The 16,731-nt window shown below is 49.8% G+C and overlaps 1 protein-coding gene across 2 annotated transcripts in view; it reads right to left on the bottom strand.

Annotated features, from left to right (window-relative positions):
- Positions 1-2,866: 2,866 nt before the first annotated feature.
- The window catches only part of CREB3L1 (cAMP responsive element binding protein 3 like 1), a 47,986-nt gene continuing 34,121 nt past the window's right edge, over positions 2,867-16,731 (bottom strand). The window contains exons 5-12 of one of the 2 annotated variants that reach the window (XM_065635712.1): positions 16,280-16,440; positions 15,518-15,667; positions 14,667-14,725; positions 12,715-12,783; positions 10,254-10,353; positions 6,146-6,266; positions 5,430-5,676; positions 2,867-5,028 (exon numbers count right to left, since the gene is read on the bottom strand). In XM_065635712.1, coding sequence (XP_065491784.1) covers positions 4,992-5,028; positions 5,430-5,676; positions 6,146-6,266; positions 10,254-10,353; positions 12,715-12,783; positions 14,667-14,725; positions 15,518-15,667; positions 16,280-16,440 — 944 coding nt within the window. In that variant the 3' untranslated portion in view covers positions 2,867-4,991. The remainder of the gene's footprint in view (positions 5,029-5,429; positions 5,677-6,145; positions 6,267-10,253; positions 10,354-12,714; positions 12,784-14,666; positions 14,726-15,517; positions 15,668-16,279; positions 16,441-16,731) is intronic. The other variant, XM_065635713.1, reaches the window with a different exon arrangement.

Here is a 16,731-nt window from a genome sequence, read left to right as displayed (position 1 = left end):
GTGCGTTTGGAGGACATATCACAGGATATGTCTGTGTGAGGGGAGGCAAAGGATTGTTCAGGCTTTTGCATCTCTCTCTGCCCACTTATCTCTGCAGGACATTTCACATGTCTGTCACCAGTGGGATCACTCTTCCCTTGGAGGATGCCATCAGAGCTCCCAGAGGAACTGGGAAGATCCGGCAGACACTGGCTGGGGACAGCATGGCTGGGCAGTGGGGATGGGTCAGTCCTGTCCTCCCGGCACCCAAGGCACCCTTCAGCTGAGCCAGGTCACCTGCTTACCTGGTGCTTACCTGGGGCACAGAGAGGAGAAGAAACCTCCTGCGCCTTGGGTAGGGATTTCCTTCTGTGTGGGCGTGTGGGACATTGCATGGGCAGCTTGGTGTTGCCATACAGACCCCATCCTTCCTCTGCAGTCACAGGGAGAGCATGGTCTTTCTAGGAAGTGGCATTTTTAGCAGGTAAAGCTCTGGGAGACTGCAGTCTCTTTCCCTGGGCACAAGAAAAGGAACCTCCACCCTGCTCACCTATAAGCCTTGCTCCAGACACCAGGTTAGAAAATCAACAAGGATTTGTTGAGGCTGAGATGGGCTGGGTCGGGGTCTGGCAAGGTGCCATCACTGTTAACAAGCCCTCAGCACCTGGGGGGTCTCAGGAGGCACAACTGCCCCATTCTCCCCAGAAGGTGTCCAAAAGCCTGGGCTCCTTGTCAGGCAGCAGGACCAAAGCCTGCTGATCCTGTGATGGACCCATGTGAGAACTGCTAGCACAGTCACAAACGGTGACAGCAGGAGGGATCACGCTGGACCAAGAGAGCAGGAGTGCTCTCCTGAGAGCCCGAATAGCACATGTCCTTCTGTAACAAACTCAATGTACCCGCCAGGCTGCTGCCACATGCCGCCAGCGGCTTTCTCGGCGAGCCGCAAAAGCCAGTTCTTTTACCTTTTTTTTTGAAGTTGGCCTGGTAACAGAGAACAGTTGGGTATGATTTGTCTCTGAAAAACGAAGCACTTGTTCTGTCAGCGTTCTTTTGTTCGGGGCTTGTACGTATTGACAGTGCACAGGCTTGTTAGAAATGTGACTCTAAATGGACAAAAGCCCGGCTTTGTGTGGCGGAGCTCGGCTGGGGGCATTTGGAGCAGACCCAGCCTGAGTGAGGCTGAAGGTGACTTGTGAAGAAGGTGCCCTCTCCCTTTGCTAATTCTCCCTTTCTGCTCTAATTAGTTGCTGTAGCCAAATTGGCAGGTGTGATTGGCTGGCTGTGTTTTGAGAGGCATAGCGGGGATCAAAAGATCCTAATGTGCCTGTTTTGAGCAGGTCAGAGTTATCCGGTAGACTGCAGAATTAGGAGGATTTGTCAAGATGAAGGGAAGTTTGCTCCTGACAGACAGGTTTTCTGGGTATTCTGACTGTATCAGCGTTAAAGGAGCCAAAGCCTGAGAAATCATCCTTTTAAGAGGTCCCCTCTTGCACCCCTTTCGCTTGACTTTTTGGAGCATGCATGAAGGGCACAGGCCAGAATCTCCCTGGAAGGCAATGCCTGAAGAGCTGGATGATGTTTCACAGGGGTGAGCAGAGCAGGAGTCCTTCCCTTGCTCCAGATCTGGTGGGAGTGGGGAGAACCCCGATCGCACGGTGGGGGAAAGTGCATCACACTGATGCAGGGGTAGGAGGCTGCTTTTGGAGAAGGTGCCACAGGGAAAGCATCAGACCTTCAACTTCAAACTAGTTCAGGCCCAGGACACAAAGTGCAGGGCAAGGTCAGGCATTTCCTCGCATTCGTAGGTGTGTGCAGGGGAAGGGACCTCTGCAGTGGTCTGTGAAACCTGAGTCAGACTGACCCACCACGGACGCCACGTCAAACCCCCTCTTGGCATCACAGACCCAGCCAGGGAAAGAGAGCTCCTCTCTCTGCGAGACGCTGTCCAATGGCCAGCCCACAGCAGGGTGGCAACAGCTCCGTGCTTTACTCCTCTCCACAAAGAAATGTGCAGAAAGAGATCTTTGCAAGTTCCAAGCCTCATGTCGTCTTCTTGTGGCAAAACCAAGCCCTGCTGTACCAGCCCAGCCAGAGGCAGGAGAGGGAACCTCCTTTTAGCATCTGTGAGAGGGGCTCTGCTTGGGCTGCCTCCCAGCTGTGGGGGGCCTGATTGCAAGAAGGAGTTGTTTCAATGGCCAAATTCTAATGGACCAACTTGGAGCTTTCTAGAAAATGAAGACTTGTTTTCTAGACCACCTGTAACCTTGTGTTTAACTCAAAATCAGGATAAAATCTATCAGTTTTCACAGATGGAAATGGACTGTCAGAGGTGCTGGCTGACAGCCAGTCAGGTCTCAAGTCATTACCGATCTGAGTGCAGCTGCTCTGCTTTTGCAGTTAACTGAAAGATTTAGGTATCTTTCTCAGACAGGATGGGACCAGAGCCACGGTGCTACCAGCAATGTCTTTGTTGTACAGACCCCTGCACAGCCCCTTCATCAGAGGAGCTAATTGCACCTCATAAACTTTCTCCCACGATCTCCCCCCTTCGAGAGGATGATGTTAACAGTATTTTGGAGGGGGAGAAGGAATTGAGGCAGAACGGTTCTGACTTGTTCAGAACTGCAGAAGAAATCACAGTGCTGCTGGAAATAAAACATGCAAGTTTGCTTCTAGCCCTTGACAGTGAGCACAAGGTCCCAGCACTGAACCAATTCTGCATGCAGCCAGGGAACGGGACAGTCGGGGAGCAGGCGGTGAGAAGCTGTGTGTGTGGGCTGATGTGACAACCATGCCTCCATGAAAGGACCCATCAACGCAGGGCTGATGCTGCATCTTTTTATTTTATTTTTTATTTTGCTTCACTAAGCAAATGCAGAGCAAGTGATAGGAGGAGGGGAAAAGGTGGCTTGTAAACAAAACAAAACAAAAAAAGGAGGGAAGAGGCAGCTGCTGGAGTATAAGAGGAAAGTGAGCTGCTAATAAGAAAGAAGTTCATAGATGCCAAGCCCGCACTAATTCTTAATAAAATACAATACTGAAAATACGATCTGAGAGACTCCAAAATACAATATCTTAAGGGATTGGCAATAATACAAAATAAGGTTCATTATGTACAAACGAGTTCTGCTCTTGGTCTCTGTACAACGGTGGGAGTGGGAGGCACAGGGACATGCTCAGTGGAAGTGTTGGGGTGGAGGAGGGTGTGCTTGGACCTGGCAGTGGTTTTTGTGCTGGGGTGGAGGCGGATGATGGGGAATGCAGTGGTATCTGGTGACCAGGCAGGTCCTGTGTGAACCTTGAGAAGAGCAGAGCTATGCTGAAGGCCTTCTTCTTCCTCAACACGCTGGCCACACATGTATGGTTGCAGCTAGCTGTGTCCAAATTTGTCCTAAATGGCTTCAGGGGGCAAAACCAGTTTTCAAAAGGGAGAAAAGAGGGATGTGAGGGCCCTTCCCTCACTTCTCCCAGTCTTTGAGCAAGAGCCATCCCATCCTTCCTCTCCAGGGAGGCCTCTCCGCTCCCAGCCTGGGGGAAAGGAGAGGCTGGGGCAGTGCACAGTGAGTCCAGGGTGCTTGAAGAGAAACAAGCCAAACAGGAACCTGCTGTGAGACCTGGCAGAGTGCATGGCAGCTCCCACATACAAACAAGGGGCAACCTGCCACATTCCAGGTCTCTGGCATGAGTGTCCCACATTGTTCTTCCATCAAATGGCCGCTGAGGGAACAGAGCAAGGAAACACTCGAGCCTTTCAGCAGGGCTTTTGCTGGGGAGGAAGAAGGGTCAGAAATGGGTGTCTCAGTGCTAAAGAGGATGGCACAGGCTTGAGATGAGGTCATTTTAGCACCAAACTTGGCAAGTCTGGCCTGAAGGGTGGTGTGGCAGGAGTTTGCTACCTTTGATGCCAGCATTTAAAAGGAAGAGGCCTACAACAGACTCTGGTGACCCTGGCCAATTCCAACATGCAATTTCTTTCCTGACAGATGCACATGTCACCAGAGAGGCCAGTATGTCCTCCGTGGCTTTCACGACACTACTGTGGACAAGGAGGATGTGAGGGGAATGGTGGCTATCTGACAGCCCTCTGGTGGGCTGCAGAGCTCTCCTTGGTGGTTACAGGAGCAGGTTTTTCTCACCCAGTCTCAAAGGAGAATGGAAAGTGAGAAGGCCACTGGCCTGGTTAGCACTGCGCTGTAGGGTCCAAGCTGGGAACGGAAAGGGAAATATCATCTCTGCCAAAGCAAGGGTGCTGAGTGTGGAGGGAAATGAGTTGTGGGGGAAAATTGTTCTCTATTTCAGAGCTCTGGTTGCCCAGAAGCTGCTGGCTAATTTTTATGGTGGTTTATCTGTCTGGGATCTGTCTCCCCCACTCCGTTTGTGTGCAGATCTTTGCAGATAGTTGGTGTGGAAGTTATGTAGGCATGTCCATTAAGAGAAAACTAGAGCAAGGAAGAACTAGGCTTTCTCTCAATAGAAGCAGAAGTATACTAACAGATGGAGGGGAAGGAATGAGCTCAAACTCTCCAGAGCCATCTCTTTAGCACCAGAATCACCCACTCCTAAGCTCCCCAGGCAGGACAGTAAATCCAGCACTCTCTCTCTCTCCTTCAGGTGTATCTGATGTAGTCAAGGCGTACATGTCTGGGGACAGCCCCCTTGGTCTGGAGGTTTTGAGGAGTGAGCTGAACAGTTTGGGGGCTTCCCCTGATCTCCCCCCACTCCAAGGTGAGCCCACACCCACAGGGTAGTGCTCATTTAAGTAGGAGGTAAGGCCAGGAGAAGAGGGCGTCTCAGGGCTTCACCAGACATTTATTGCTGGTTCTGGCAGTCCTGCGACTCCCTCCAGAGAGACCAGTACTAACGGGGGGCACAGGGAAGGGGAGGAGCTGAACCCAAGGCCAGTTTAAGAGTGTCTGAATGCAGTGTCCTCTCCTGCCAAGTCCCCTCAGTTGCTCAGTGAGGAGGGAATCCTGCAATCAAACAGATGAGGCCTTGAGGTCCAGCAGCTGCTACAAGTATTCTGCTGTCTCACTGGAGCTTGCCTCCCTGAGGAAAAGAAAAGACAAGGCATCAGTCAAGGTTCATTGCAGCCTCCTATGCAAATTCATCTCTCTGTGTGCCCAGCTGGTTTGCTCTGACTAGGATGGAGCCCTTCCCCAGGGCACTGAATGACGAGCAATCCTGGTGCCACCTTAATCACCCAGTCCTCCTCAGCTCTGTGCCAGTGAGACACTGCTGTATGGAGTCCCTAACTTTTGCTCTAGAAAACAAATTTGGTCTTATGCTCCCTGCCAGCATTGGCCTCCTCAAGCCACTGCTCTTTAGCTAATTGACTGTCCCAGGCAACTCAGCTGTCCTTAGCTTGCAGCAGAAGGGACATGCCTGCTGCGCCCTCCCAGACTCCATGCTATGCTTTTAGGCTCAGAGGGTGTCCCCCACCTGCTTACCTCTCCTGGAATTTCTCTTTGAGGTGGGCAAGAGTTGGGTCAGTTCGGTTCTGGTCGGGACCCTCCAGCTGGGATTTGCTCAGATATTTGGCTGTCTCATGTGTCCTGGCCAGACGAGGTGTTCCCTCCTCAGACTGCCCTTTTTCGGCATCCCACCCCTCAGGATGGTCCACAGTTAGGAAGGAGCTATAGCTCTCTTCTAAGGAGCCAGCACCCTCATCATAGAAAAGGAGGCTCCGTGACTGAACTGTAAAAAGGAGAGCATTGCTTAACAATGAGGACAAGGTCTCCTGCAATGAGTGTGGGTCACATTGGTGGTTTCAGCACTTGCTTATCCAGCTATGGCCCTGTCCATGTGCAACTGTGCAGGAGGCCTGCTCTGCAGGATACCTACCGCCCCCCAGCTTCAGAGGCAAATGCCCCCCAGGACACACAACCTCTTCAGAAGGCATTCAGTCTGCCCTGGGACTTTTCCCTCATGTTCCTTCCTTTGACACTTGTCATGTTTTTGGACAAGAGTTAGCAGAGAACAAGAGGCCAAATAAGATGCTGTTATCACCATTTGTACTGGTGACAGGCCAGGAATCTCCCCTTTCCAGAGCCCCAGCATATGGGGTAGGCACTGAGGGGAGAACACTATTCGTGAACTGGGAATGTCAAGAGAAGAGCTGGAAATGGTTTGACAGGGTGAAACAGAGCAACCGGGTTAGACTCACTTTTACTAGTTGTGTAAATGTCTGGTGCTGGTGTTGCTTTCACTGTCTGCGATGCTGAAGAGAACTCAGGGAGACAGGGCATCAGGGATCCCAGGATCAGAACGAAGCAGAGTGCCAGCACCTAGACGGGAGATCAGCACAGAGTTAGTGTCACTAGCCATGAGGGAATACTCCCCCCGCAGCACACAAACATGAGGCTGTGTGAGAACATGTGGTCAGGCTGACAACTGGGTCACTGTGGTCCCCTAGGGAGGGAAAGGGCTTGCTCTGCTTGTCTCTGCTGCAAATCTAAGAAGGGAAGTCAGAAGCTTCCTTGTGTTGTTTTATTTGAAGTGCTTCTGGTTCAATGGTAACAGCTTGCCCATCCAGTTGATAGGAGATGGTGGAAGGCACGGCTGGGGAACAAGTTGAGAAAGAGGAAGACTCAACAGAAGGGATGAACTCTGCCTTGACCAAAGGCAATGTGACCATCGGCTCAGCAGGAGCTGTAGTGGGCTGTAAGAAAACAAGCTCACTGGGAGAAATCTGGGAGGTACCACAGCACATAGTGAAGTGAAGCTACTGTCCATGAGAGAACAGAAATGACCGCAGAACCTGCAGCTACCTCATACCTGATAGCAAGGATGGAGAGTCCAAGGAAAGGGTTAAATTTATGCTTGATATGCATGCATGCATGACCATGTGTTGGTGCCTTCTGCCGTCAGGCAGAGCAGTCAGAGCTACTGGGCAGTGATAAAAAGAAAGAGGCAGATGAAATCCCCCTCCAGTAGGTCTGCACCTGTCTGTGAATTCTACCGTAATAGTAAAGCTTCTGAGTGAGATGCCAGTGCTCATTGTAAGGGACTCTACAGAGTTTAGAGAACTACCAGTACATAGCAAGAGAAGACACACGGGAAAAGACACAGAGCCAAATCCTTATTACTTGAATACTCATGTGCCATGGATGGTATATAACTAGGTGCTGTCAGCTCAGTGCTCAGGCTGAGCACCACAAAGAGGCAATTTGTTGGTGATTTCTGCCACCTATGTATAAACTAGTGAAGTCTGACCTGTGAGGACACCTGTGGGGACAGCTAGCTCGACTGCTTTTCAGAACAGCCACTTATTTCAGAATAGCCATGCCTAAGTAACACACAGAAGCTGGTACATTAAGATAATTTTGACCACCAGTGGATTGCGGGAGATGTGGAAGATCAAATAATAACACAGGGACACTATACTATGTAAAGAGGGAGTTTAATTGTCCAGATTCTTTGTGGCTGGTTTTAAAGTAAGGAAATTAAAGCTGGACAGCATAGATGCTGTCTAAGCACATCATATCAGGCACGCAAGGCATTTAGAACCCTTATTCCACAAAAACAGGGGAAAAAAAAATTCTGAATAGATGCTGCTTGGAATTATCACAACCAAACACACAACATCCAGGAAGTGGAGCCAGCCCTGAGAAGCCTGTTCTTCTCTTCTAAAACAAAACAGGCTTTATGGGCTGGGAAAGAGCAGTATACTTAACATCTTGCTTTAACACAGCTTTCAACTGGGGCTTTGCAAACCAGCATTGTTTTTATGCTGTTTTTTTCAGGTTAACTCTGCCTGGTGCTCTGATTCGGTTCCAGTTCAAACACTATAACACTTCATAACGATAACTTTTGGTTTGACTCTGAGTACTGTTCATCTCACAGCTTTTGACCATCTCACCATTTTGATCTCTTAAAAAGCAAGGGAAAATAAGCCAGAGGAAAGGTGGATGCAAAATTAATTAAAAAAAAAATGTCCTCAGAGTGTAGTTATCAAATGGTTCACTGTCAAACTGGGAGGAAGTAGCAGATGGAGCAGCAGAGACATCCATTATGGCTCTGGCAAGATTCAACATTTTTAAGCTTGACTTGGATGATGGACTGTATCAAATCTGCAGATGGGAGAGATGACAAGAAGACTGGCTTTTGGTCAAGATTCAAATTCAGAATGATCTTGAACATGGGGAGAAGTGGTCCAAGAGAACAGCAGGCAGATCCATACAGACAAACGCCGAGACCCGCTGAGACCTGCGAAGTGGCAGGACTGATTAACAGAGGAAACATGTCAGTGATTACGTGGCCAGGCATCTGTTCTACAGAAGAGGATCTGGTAGTTAAAATGGAGCACAAGGTGGGCACAAGTCGGTGTTACTTTGCAAAGGGCAAATCTCAGCCTGGGCAGTATGACCAGGTGGAACACTGTGTCCATCTTTGGGCCCCATACTTCCAAAAACATGCATGGCAATCGGAGAAAGTCTGGACGAGAGCTCTGGGAACAAGCAGTGATCCAGTAACTCAGACTGAAGAAATTTTGGTGATTTAGCAGAGCAGTCTGAAGGGAGTTGCTCAAAACCAATAGTTTTCAATATGTAAAATGCAGATGCACAAAGGGAAGGTAAACTGATCTTGCTTACAGTGGGCAGAAGAAGTTGTAATGGGCTTAAGCTGTTGCAAGGAAGATTGAGATGAGACAGCAAGAGAGCCTTATCTGGGAAAGATAACAAAGGTCTGGAACGGTTTGCCTGAGGAGGCTGAGGACTGCTTATCACTGGCGGCCTTCAGGAACCAGCTGGACAAATATCCAGCAGGAATGACACAGGGCTAAAGAAGAAGGGTATTCTGCTCCACTCCCATCCTGCAAGGCATGATGATTCTACATGTCTGTCATGATAAGGAGTACTATATTTGTAAATGGAAAATGGGAACTCGGAGGCCTATGAGAGGAACTGGCCCAAGATAGAAAAGCAAATTACAAATTCTTGAAATGCTTCAAAGCTCGGAAGCCTGAGAGAGTTGGTGTGTGGGCCGGGATGCTGCGGAATGAAGGGAGCGGCAAGGAGAGATAAGACATTGATGGAAAGCTAAATTAGGTATTTTATCAGCCTATAGCACAGAGGATGTCTGAAAGGCACCTCTCCTGGACTTGCTCATTCCAAGTAGTAGTGATGAAGAATTGCTGGAACCAGGGGTGCTCTGATGAGCTGCTGCGTTAAGGAGCAATGAGTCACTGGGCCCAGCTAAGTCACACCCAAAAATGTGGAAAGAATTTGGGAATGAAGTCACAGAGCAGCCAACAGAAAAGACAGTCAGTCATTAAAATCTGGTCTGACATGGGAGCAGCAAAGAGTAGCGAAAGTTTGAGCAGATTTTGAAAGGAGAAAGTGCTGGGAATTACAGAGCAGGGGCTCTGGAACCAGGGAAACTGATTGAACCAAGGGCGAAAAACAACTCCTCAGGTCACTGAGAGTGCTGAGAAAGTGGGGCAAGCACCTCACCATCTGTTTGTATTTCATGACTGTTAGCACTATGGAAGTGATAACTACATATAGATAACTAACTTTGACAAGCAGCTACTGTGACAAACCTGCAAAGACATCACAGGGTTGAAGATTATATTTTTATCATGGATCAGAAACATTCCCCCTGACGAAAACTGAGATGAAGAATGAGCAATTGATTTATTTATGACCACACACTGACATGCGCCAAAGCTCCACAGTGAAGCCAATATTGCTTAACCATGATCCTCCACTATGGGAGATAAGAGGCAAACAGGGATTACCAAAACCAACAGACAACCCTGAATCATTTCGGTTAGTCAAAGGGCAAACGAAGAGAATTCCAGCTGGATTTAACAAAGCCTGATGTGCAGGCATAGCAAGAACAGATGCCATTTCTTGCTGATAAACACAAGGTAATGCCCACTGGGAGGAATACTTGAACTGTTTGTCCGCCTTCCTGAGTTAAACATTAAGCACTACCAACTCAGCAAAAGAAAACTCTACCCATTATGATGGAAGCTCATTGAAGATTTTTGCTGAATGGCAAATTGCTAATGAAAAGCAAACAAAGTGCTGTTTTGCCCAAAGAATAGACAGTTAAAATGCAGGGATTATTCTAACGCCATTGCATAAACAATGGACATTACCGATGTATGTGTGACACATGGCCCAGTTCTGGTGACTAACAGAAAAGGAGAGAGCAGATGTCACTGGCAACAGAGCCAGGCAGCAGGGAAGAGGGCAGAGACAGGCAATAAGCAAAGCCGTCTGGGGAAGCCTGGCCAATAAGGAAGATGGAAATGAAGCTCATACCATTAGGCAGGTTCCAGTCTGCGTGGAAGCCATTTTGTAAGGTCTGGAGACTTTCCCAGCTACCAAGGCCTGCAGCTTCTGTAACTGCTGGAGCAGAGTCCTGGGATAGGAAACAACCCAAATAAAAAGTTGGCAAGGAGGTACCAGCCAGTAAGCGATGCAAGAACACCACTACCCTCTTTGTATTTTATCCTGATTTTCCCTTCTTATGAAAACAAGCATCTCCCCCTTGCCATGTCTTGTCCAAGTTCTCTGACCAAACAGGTTTGGGAACTAAGAAACAAAAAGGGGCGAGTTTGGGATATAAAGCATGCAGAAACTGCAGGAGGAATGTCCCAAGGTGCCATTATGTTGAGGTAACTCCCTCCATCTCCTCACCAGTAGATCCACCACAACCTTCACTACAACTACCCACCACTGTGAATGTGCAATTCACTTAAGATTCCTGGGTGCCTCAAAGCCCAACCAGTCATCTTCCAGGGCAATGAAGAGGCAGGCTACCATGAAAACCAAGCTCCGGAATGGAGGCTGAACTTTGCAGTCAGGTCAGACCTTGAGCACAGGCCTTGAGACACGTGCTCTGCAGCTTGACCTCTACCCCAAACCATATGGTGGAGAGAGAAATAAAAAACAGTTTTGATCCCCTCCAGCTTCTTCAGTCTTGGCAAACTCTGCAAAGGGATGTGGGCAAAGCCAAATCTTGAGTTCAGCAATTAGTTCATTCTCTGGCTGCCCTGGCTGGAACATGCGCTAAGGTCTCTCTGCCCCATTTAACTGAACGTGGGCATCGACACACATAAACACAGAACAGTGGTAGGTGTGTTCCTAAGAGCCACCAAACCCTTCACAGGGCTGGTGAAAAAATCTGGGGTGATGGAGACTACAGAGCACACAGTTCCCAAGGGCAGCAGATTACTGAAATTCAGACTACTGAGTGTTTCCTCCTGGGAGCACTGACTGTTTTACACAAATATGTTTGAGCTTTTATAAAATGCCAGGTCCTGGAGCCAGGAGATTGCAGGAGAATCCCAGCTTTATCTCCTTCCAAATCCTCTTCTGCTCCTTGTACATGTGGAGAGAAGCACAGAGTGTCCTACTGGTAGTGCTCAAAAACCAAACCGAATTAGAAAGAACACAATGTGTATTTTGAAAAAAAAATTTTAAAAAAATCTCCTGGCTTTTAGGCCAGTCTCTTGATTTTGCAGGGTGGGCTAATGCTTTTTCAGCAGCAGGGGCTGCCTGTGCTCCCAGCGAGGCTGGGCGGCAGGCTGTGCCCCATGCATGAAAGCAGCTGGGCAGCCACGTTTCTGGCCGATGGGAGGCTCTGGCCACCCGCACACCTCAGCCAGACCATGCCTCACAGTCCCTGCTCCCGGCACCAGTGGCTGGCCTGGAAGCCAGCGCCACAGCACTCGTGTCATGGATGGGAGGAAGGAGCGTGGCAGAGTCTCAAAGAGTACTCCGTGACTTGTAGTGGCAGCAGAGGGGTGGGGGAGGGGACTGGCCCTCTGGCTGCAATTCTCCACTTCACTTCAAGCTGGGGGTGATAAAAATGGGGCTATAGAAATGAGCTTCCCCCTCACCAGCTCTGCAGCTGACCCTGCCCTTGCTCACACCTATTGCACTCAGTAAGAAGGAACAGAACTGGGCCCTCCTCCAGCGCCTGCTGCACATCCCCACTGCAGGGGCGGGAGTCTTCATTATTTGCTTCCAAGGAAGCAAATTCCTGTGGTGACCAGTCGGACAGCTCTGTGTATTAAGAGCACAAGTGCTCAGCAGACTCTTGGGTGAGGGAGCCAGGGGCCTGCTTTGGGGATGTGGGAGCAGCTTGTTTCTTTCAGGTGAGCGGCAGCAGCAGCAGATGGGAGGGAGATCCTTCAGGCTTGTTTTGCAAAGGGAAGAGGCAGCGCAAGGGCTGGGGTACCACATGCACCGGGAGTTACCCTGGATTTGGTGGGAGCTGGGATCTCTGCTTTTACCAGAGGAATGGGCTTTCCTTGTATTCACCAAGTCTGTTCAGCTCTTTCTCAAGAGAAACCTGAAACAGCCACACTATGCCCAGGGCCTCGGATTCCTTCAAAGAGGCCAAGAATAGAAACAGTGGGTCTGAGAGGCTGGTGTGAGAAGCCTCCCTTGATGCAGCTACCCTGGAGACAGCCAGAGGCCTGGAGGGCAATGGGGAGGGCAGTATGAGCCCAAAGGGCTGAAAGGAGAGTGAGGATGAGATATAATAAACTCCTTTCCTCCCTCCCTCCCCTCACTGCAGTGCAGCCTGGCTGTCCCAACACAAACATTCCAGGCTCACTAACCAAACCCAGCTGCCTCACTGCTGCCACGGGCTGAAAACCAGCGCCTGTCCTGCCAGGAGCTGGGGGAGCCTGCCGTTCTCTTCTTGCTCCTCTGGCATCCCTTCCTGTGCACCCCACCCTACTCACACCAGGTCAGGTCTAGCCCCTCTTACCTGTTTGCGTTTTCTAAGGTCTCCACTTTTTTCCAGAGTTCATTGTTTTCTGTTGTGTATGTCTCAACTCTGTGGGAATAAAACCCATAGCCAGTTAATTACAAAGGCCAGGCAGGTAAAGAAAATGTAGTTTTGCATCTGGAGGCTCAGTGGCCTCATCCATCACCTGCAGATACGTTCCTGGGAGGAGATGCTCTTGATCTGTCTGGCTGCAGCCAGCCCTGACGGACCAGGGATAAGATTGCAGGTGGACAGTTATGTGTGACAGTTCCCAGTTCTGGCTTTCTTGAAGGCTGGGAAAGCCAGTAGCACCCCGTTACAGGTAGGTCAAGTCAGGACAAACCCAAAGTTATGCAGGCATTTCTATCACTTCCCAACTCCCCTAAGGAGCATGGAAAAGGAACAGGGGGACAAATTCAAACCTCTCCCACTCAGGCTGAGAGCGTGCCCTGGCTGTGCGCCTTGCACATGAAAACCAGGCAGTTCTGTGCAAATGCTGGGCCAGCTCCGACTGCAGGCACTTGAGGGCAGCAGAGAACCGGCAGGCTCCGTCCCACCGCTTCGGAAGGGAAAGCGGTCAGGCTGCAGCTGGGACGGTGGAAGGGGGATGTCTCCAGGCCCGGGGGAAGGCAGGCCAGGGATACTGCGTGATCCTGCCGGAGTTTTCCAGCATAGCCTCCGAACCTGGCGTTCCGTGTAAAAACCGGGCTTGCAGCAAAGGTGTCAAAGTGAATGGCGAAGGGCCTACATACAGGTTTTGACAAAGCAGCTCTTACAGAAAGCCAAGTTAACGAAAGACTTGTTGCATTAAGAAAAAAAAAAATCAATGAATGCTGCTTTTGGTTCACATTTAAATCTGGCATTGTTTGAAAGCCATCTGTCACAGCTATGCACTAGCGTAACAAACCACTGAGTACATACAGGCACCACAGCCACAGCTGGGGAAGAGGCCCCAGCACAGAAAGCCCTGGACCTGCCACTTGAACAAGGTCAGCCACAGCTGGGAGGATCTGGGTGTCAATGTGGGACACTAGCTAGAGATGATGGGCTCTGATGCCTGGACATACACATGCACGCTGAGGTGCTTCATATGGAAGGGCATGAGAACTTGAAGATGTCTTGAGTCATCTGTGCACTTAGAGAAGGTAAACAAATAGTATCGTGGAGAAAAGTTAATTAAAGTTAGGTTTGGGGGTTGTTTTTTTTCCATTTTGCTGATCTCAGGTAGTGTTAATAACAGGGAATAAGATGGTATTTAAACAGAAATGTGAATTTGCACCTGGATCCCAGCATTCTTTTTTGCCTGGGAGTGCCCATCAGGGGCTGCTAGTACAAAGGGGATCACAGGATCAAGCCCTCAAGAGTTATTTTCTACCCTGTCAGTGTCATGTGATGTCACCTTAGGCTTATGCCTGCCATACATGCAGGACCTCAAGGTCGCAAGGAGAAAAACAAAGCTCATGCAGGGAATGGTGGAAAGGGAGGGAGTGTGGGGAATAACGGTAGTGCCAGGTTTTTCTTGCTATCAAATGCTTATGTGCTATCCCCCATGGGAAGAGAGGAGGAAAAGCTGTGGTCAGTGCTCTCAGAGGGCCGGCTGCTTATGGGACAGACAAAATAGAAGCAACTTCTAGTGGGGAAACATGACTCTTACCCAAAATCCCACCTTGTTAGCAGCCAAAATGGCCTGTGTTCTGCAATGGGCAAGCCAAACTAAGCAGTTGGAAACACAAGCTTTCTAGAGCAATATTCTGCAAGAGGATTTCTAGGAGGGAAGGGAGTAGGGACAGAATCCCAAACTGTAGGGCAGGATACCAAACCAAACTTCTGTGCAGCCAGCCTTGCAAGGAATCATACTCTTAAAGCAATTCAGAGACAAAAGCACTAGAAAGGGGGACTGTGTATGGACAGGGCTTCTTTTTCAAAGGTAAGACTGAGAAGAGGAAACTTACTTTTTCTCAAGACACTCCACATATTCTTTCTTCTTCCTGCGGCTCTCCTGAGCAGAGATCTGTGAGGGGGGCAGCCATCAGAGAGGAGTCAGTATCATAAGCCTCTAGACATTTCTTTGTGGCTCCCTCATCTTGTTGGTTCCCTGCGCACACAGCACCCTAAAGGTAAATGGGGAAGTTGCCTTCCAGTCAGCCATTCCTACTAGTCTCCAGGCCAAAACTGGGAGGGATGGGTGCTGTAGGTATGCAGCTTTCTTTGGCCTGTAGCCCACAACCATTTGTTGCAGTATGCCTGACCCTCTCGCTGCTGGGAGCATCTTCAGAGTTGCTTTGAACTCCTCTGACTCACATGGGTACGTGCTGTGGCCATCTGGGCAGATTCAGCCCCAGACCACTTCTGAGTCACCGGGTGACTAATTCAGGGTCTCATAATTTGTCCCACAGGATGCTTTCTAATCAGTCTAAAGTCTCACAGCCTCTGCCTGGCTAATGGGCTCTGTGCATCAGCTGTTCTGGACCATGCAGTGGTGCTTTTTTCCCACAACAAGATCTGACCAGGCTGGTTTCTCTGATCTGTGATGCCTTAGCTTGTGGGCCCCATCTCAGGCCACACACTCCCAGGAGCTGATCTGGAAGCCACACTCTCCAGACACAGCTACATGCACAGCATGCACGCAGAGATGCTCCATGCCACCTTTTCTGTGGGCTGGGAGGTTCATGCCAGTGCACCAAAAGCAGGATCCCACCTTTTCTGAGCTGCACTGCACATAAGGTGACAGTAGCTATAGCACTGGTCAGCTGAGGATGCTCTGTAATCACGGAAACTGCATGGTTACATTTTTTGTAGTCACCTTGTTCTTGATTTTCCTCCTGACCCTCTTCAGTGCTTTCTCCTCTGCTTTGGTGAGGGGCAGCTTGGTAGGAATGGGGTAGCCCTCAGCAATCAAGGTGCGTTTCTCCTCTTCAGTCAAGAGCAGTGGGCCAGAGGTCCCTTGTAACTTCTGAAACACAGAGAGCGCAGCTATCAGCATCAGCAAGGAGTCCTGTCCTCAGTGGCCCTCCTTAAAGCCTTGCAGAGCAGCTAGAGGCTCAGAACAAATAGCTGCAGGGCAGTGCTTTTCCTGCTCTCAGCCTGATCCTGGGGGCACAACTCAGCAGCTGCCTTCCTCATTTACTTCGGTGAGCATCTGCTCCTTCATGGTGAGGCTGGCTACACACTTGCACTGCAGGACCCTGCCAAAGAACTTTTGGTTGATGGTTAAAATACAGTCTGGTTATGGGAATTCTTAGTTACTCCTTTCTTCCATTAACCTCCTCAGAAAGTCCTCCAGTGCATAGGCCATTTCCCAAAGTATGGGGTGAAAGACAGCACTTGCTAAAACTAGGTAGCTCCTGACAGGCATTGTGCAAGACTCATTGCACCTCTCCTCACTCCTGTGAGCACCATGCTGTCCCCTCACCCCTGTGCTAGGACATCACATTGCCTTGCCAGAGCATTTCAGCTTGGAGACTTTAACAAGGCCAGGATCCCCCACATGAGCTTCAGAAAGCCTCCAGTCCCCTCTGAGCACCAAGAAGCCCTGTGTCCCAGTGACGTCCTGCTGCTTCCTTACGTGTGGTGCTGTCAGGAGAGGTGAGGAGGAGATGGCAGTAGAAGAGCGAGCAGCAGGTCGTGCTGGGCTGGAGGGAGGCAGGGATCGGGGGCTCTGAGATCCATCACTGTCACTGCCATGGCTGCTGGGTGGAGTTGGAGGCATCTGCACCAGGTCATCTACTGAGAAATAAGGAGATCAAGTCAATGGCTCTCATGTCAGCTTGTTGGTACAGGCATAGGGCCCAACAGGAAAAGGCATTGCTGTAACATAGGACTGAAAGGAGAGGGTGATGGGTCTCAGAAGATGGGATGGATCTGATAACAAGGCTGGACTGAGCACTGCACATGACAGAGATGAAGCTGACCTCAAATGTGCTAAACTAGGAACTGCAGGAGTCAGAGAGCTTGCAGGGGATTTGCCAAGACACTGAAGGTATTTACAAAGCAGTAAGGTACTCTGGTGTCAACGAA

The sequence above is a fragment of the Caloenas nicobarica genome, chromosome 5, assembly GCF_036013445.1.
Source record: "Caloenas nicobarica isolate bCalNic1 chromosome 5, bCalNic1.hap1, whole genome shotgun sequence".
Lineage (NCBI taxonomy): Eukaryota > Metazoa > Chordata > Aves > Columbiformes > Columbidae > Caloenas > Caloenas nicobarica.
The sequence above is the reverse complement of the archived record's forward strand: the minus strand, read 5'-3'. Positions and strand labels throughout refer to the sequence as shown.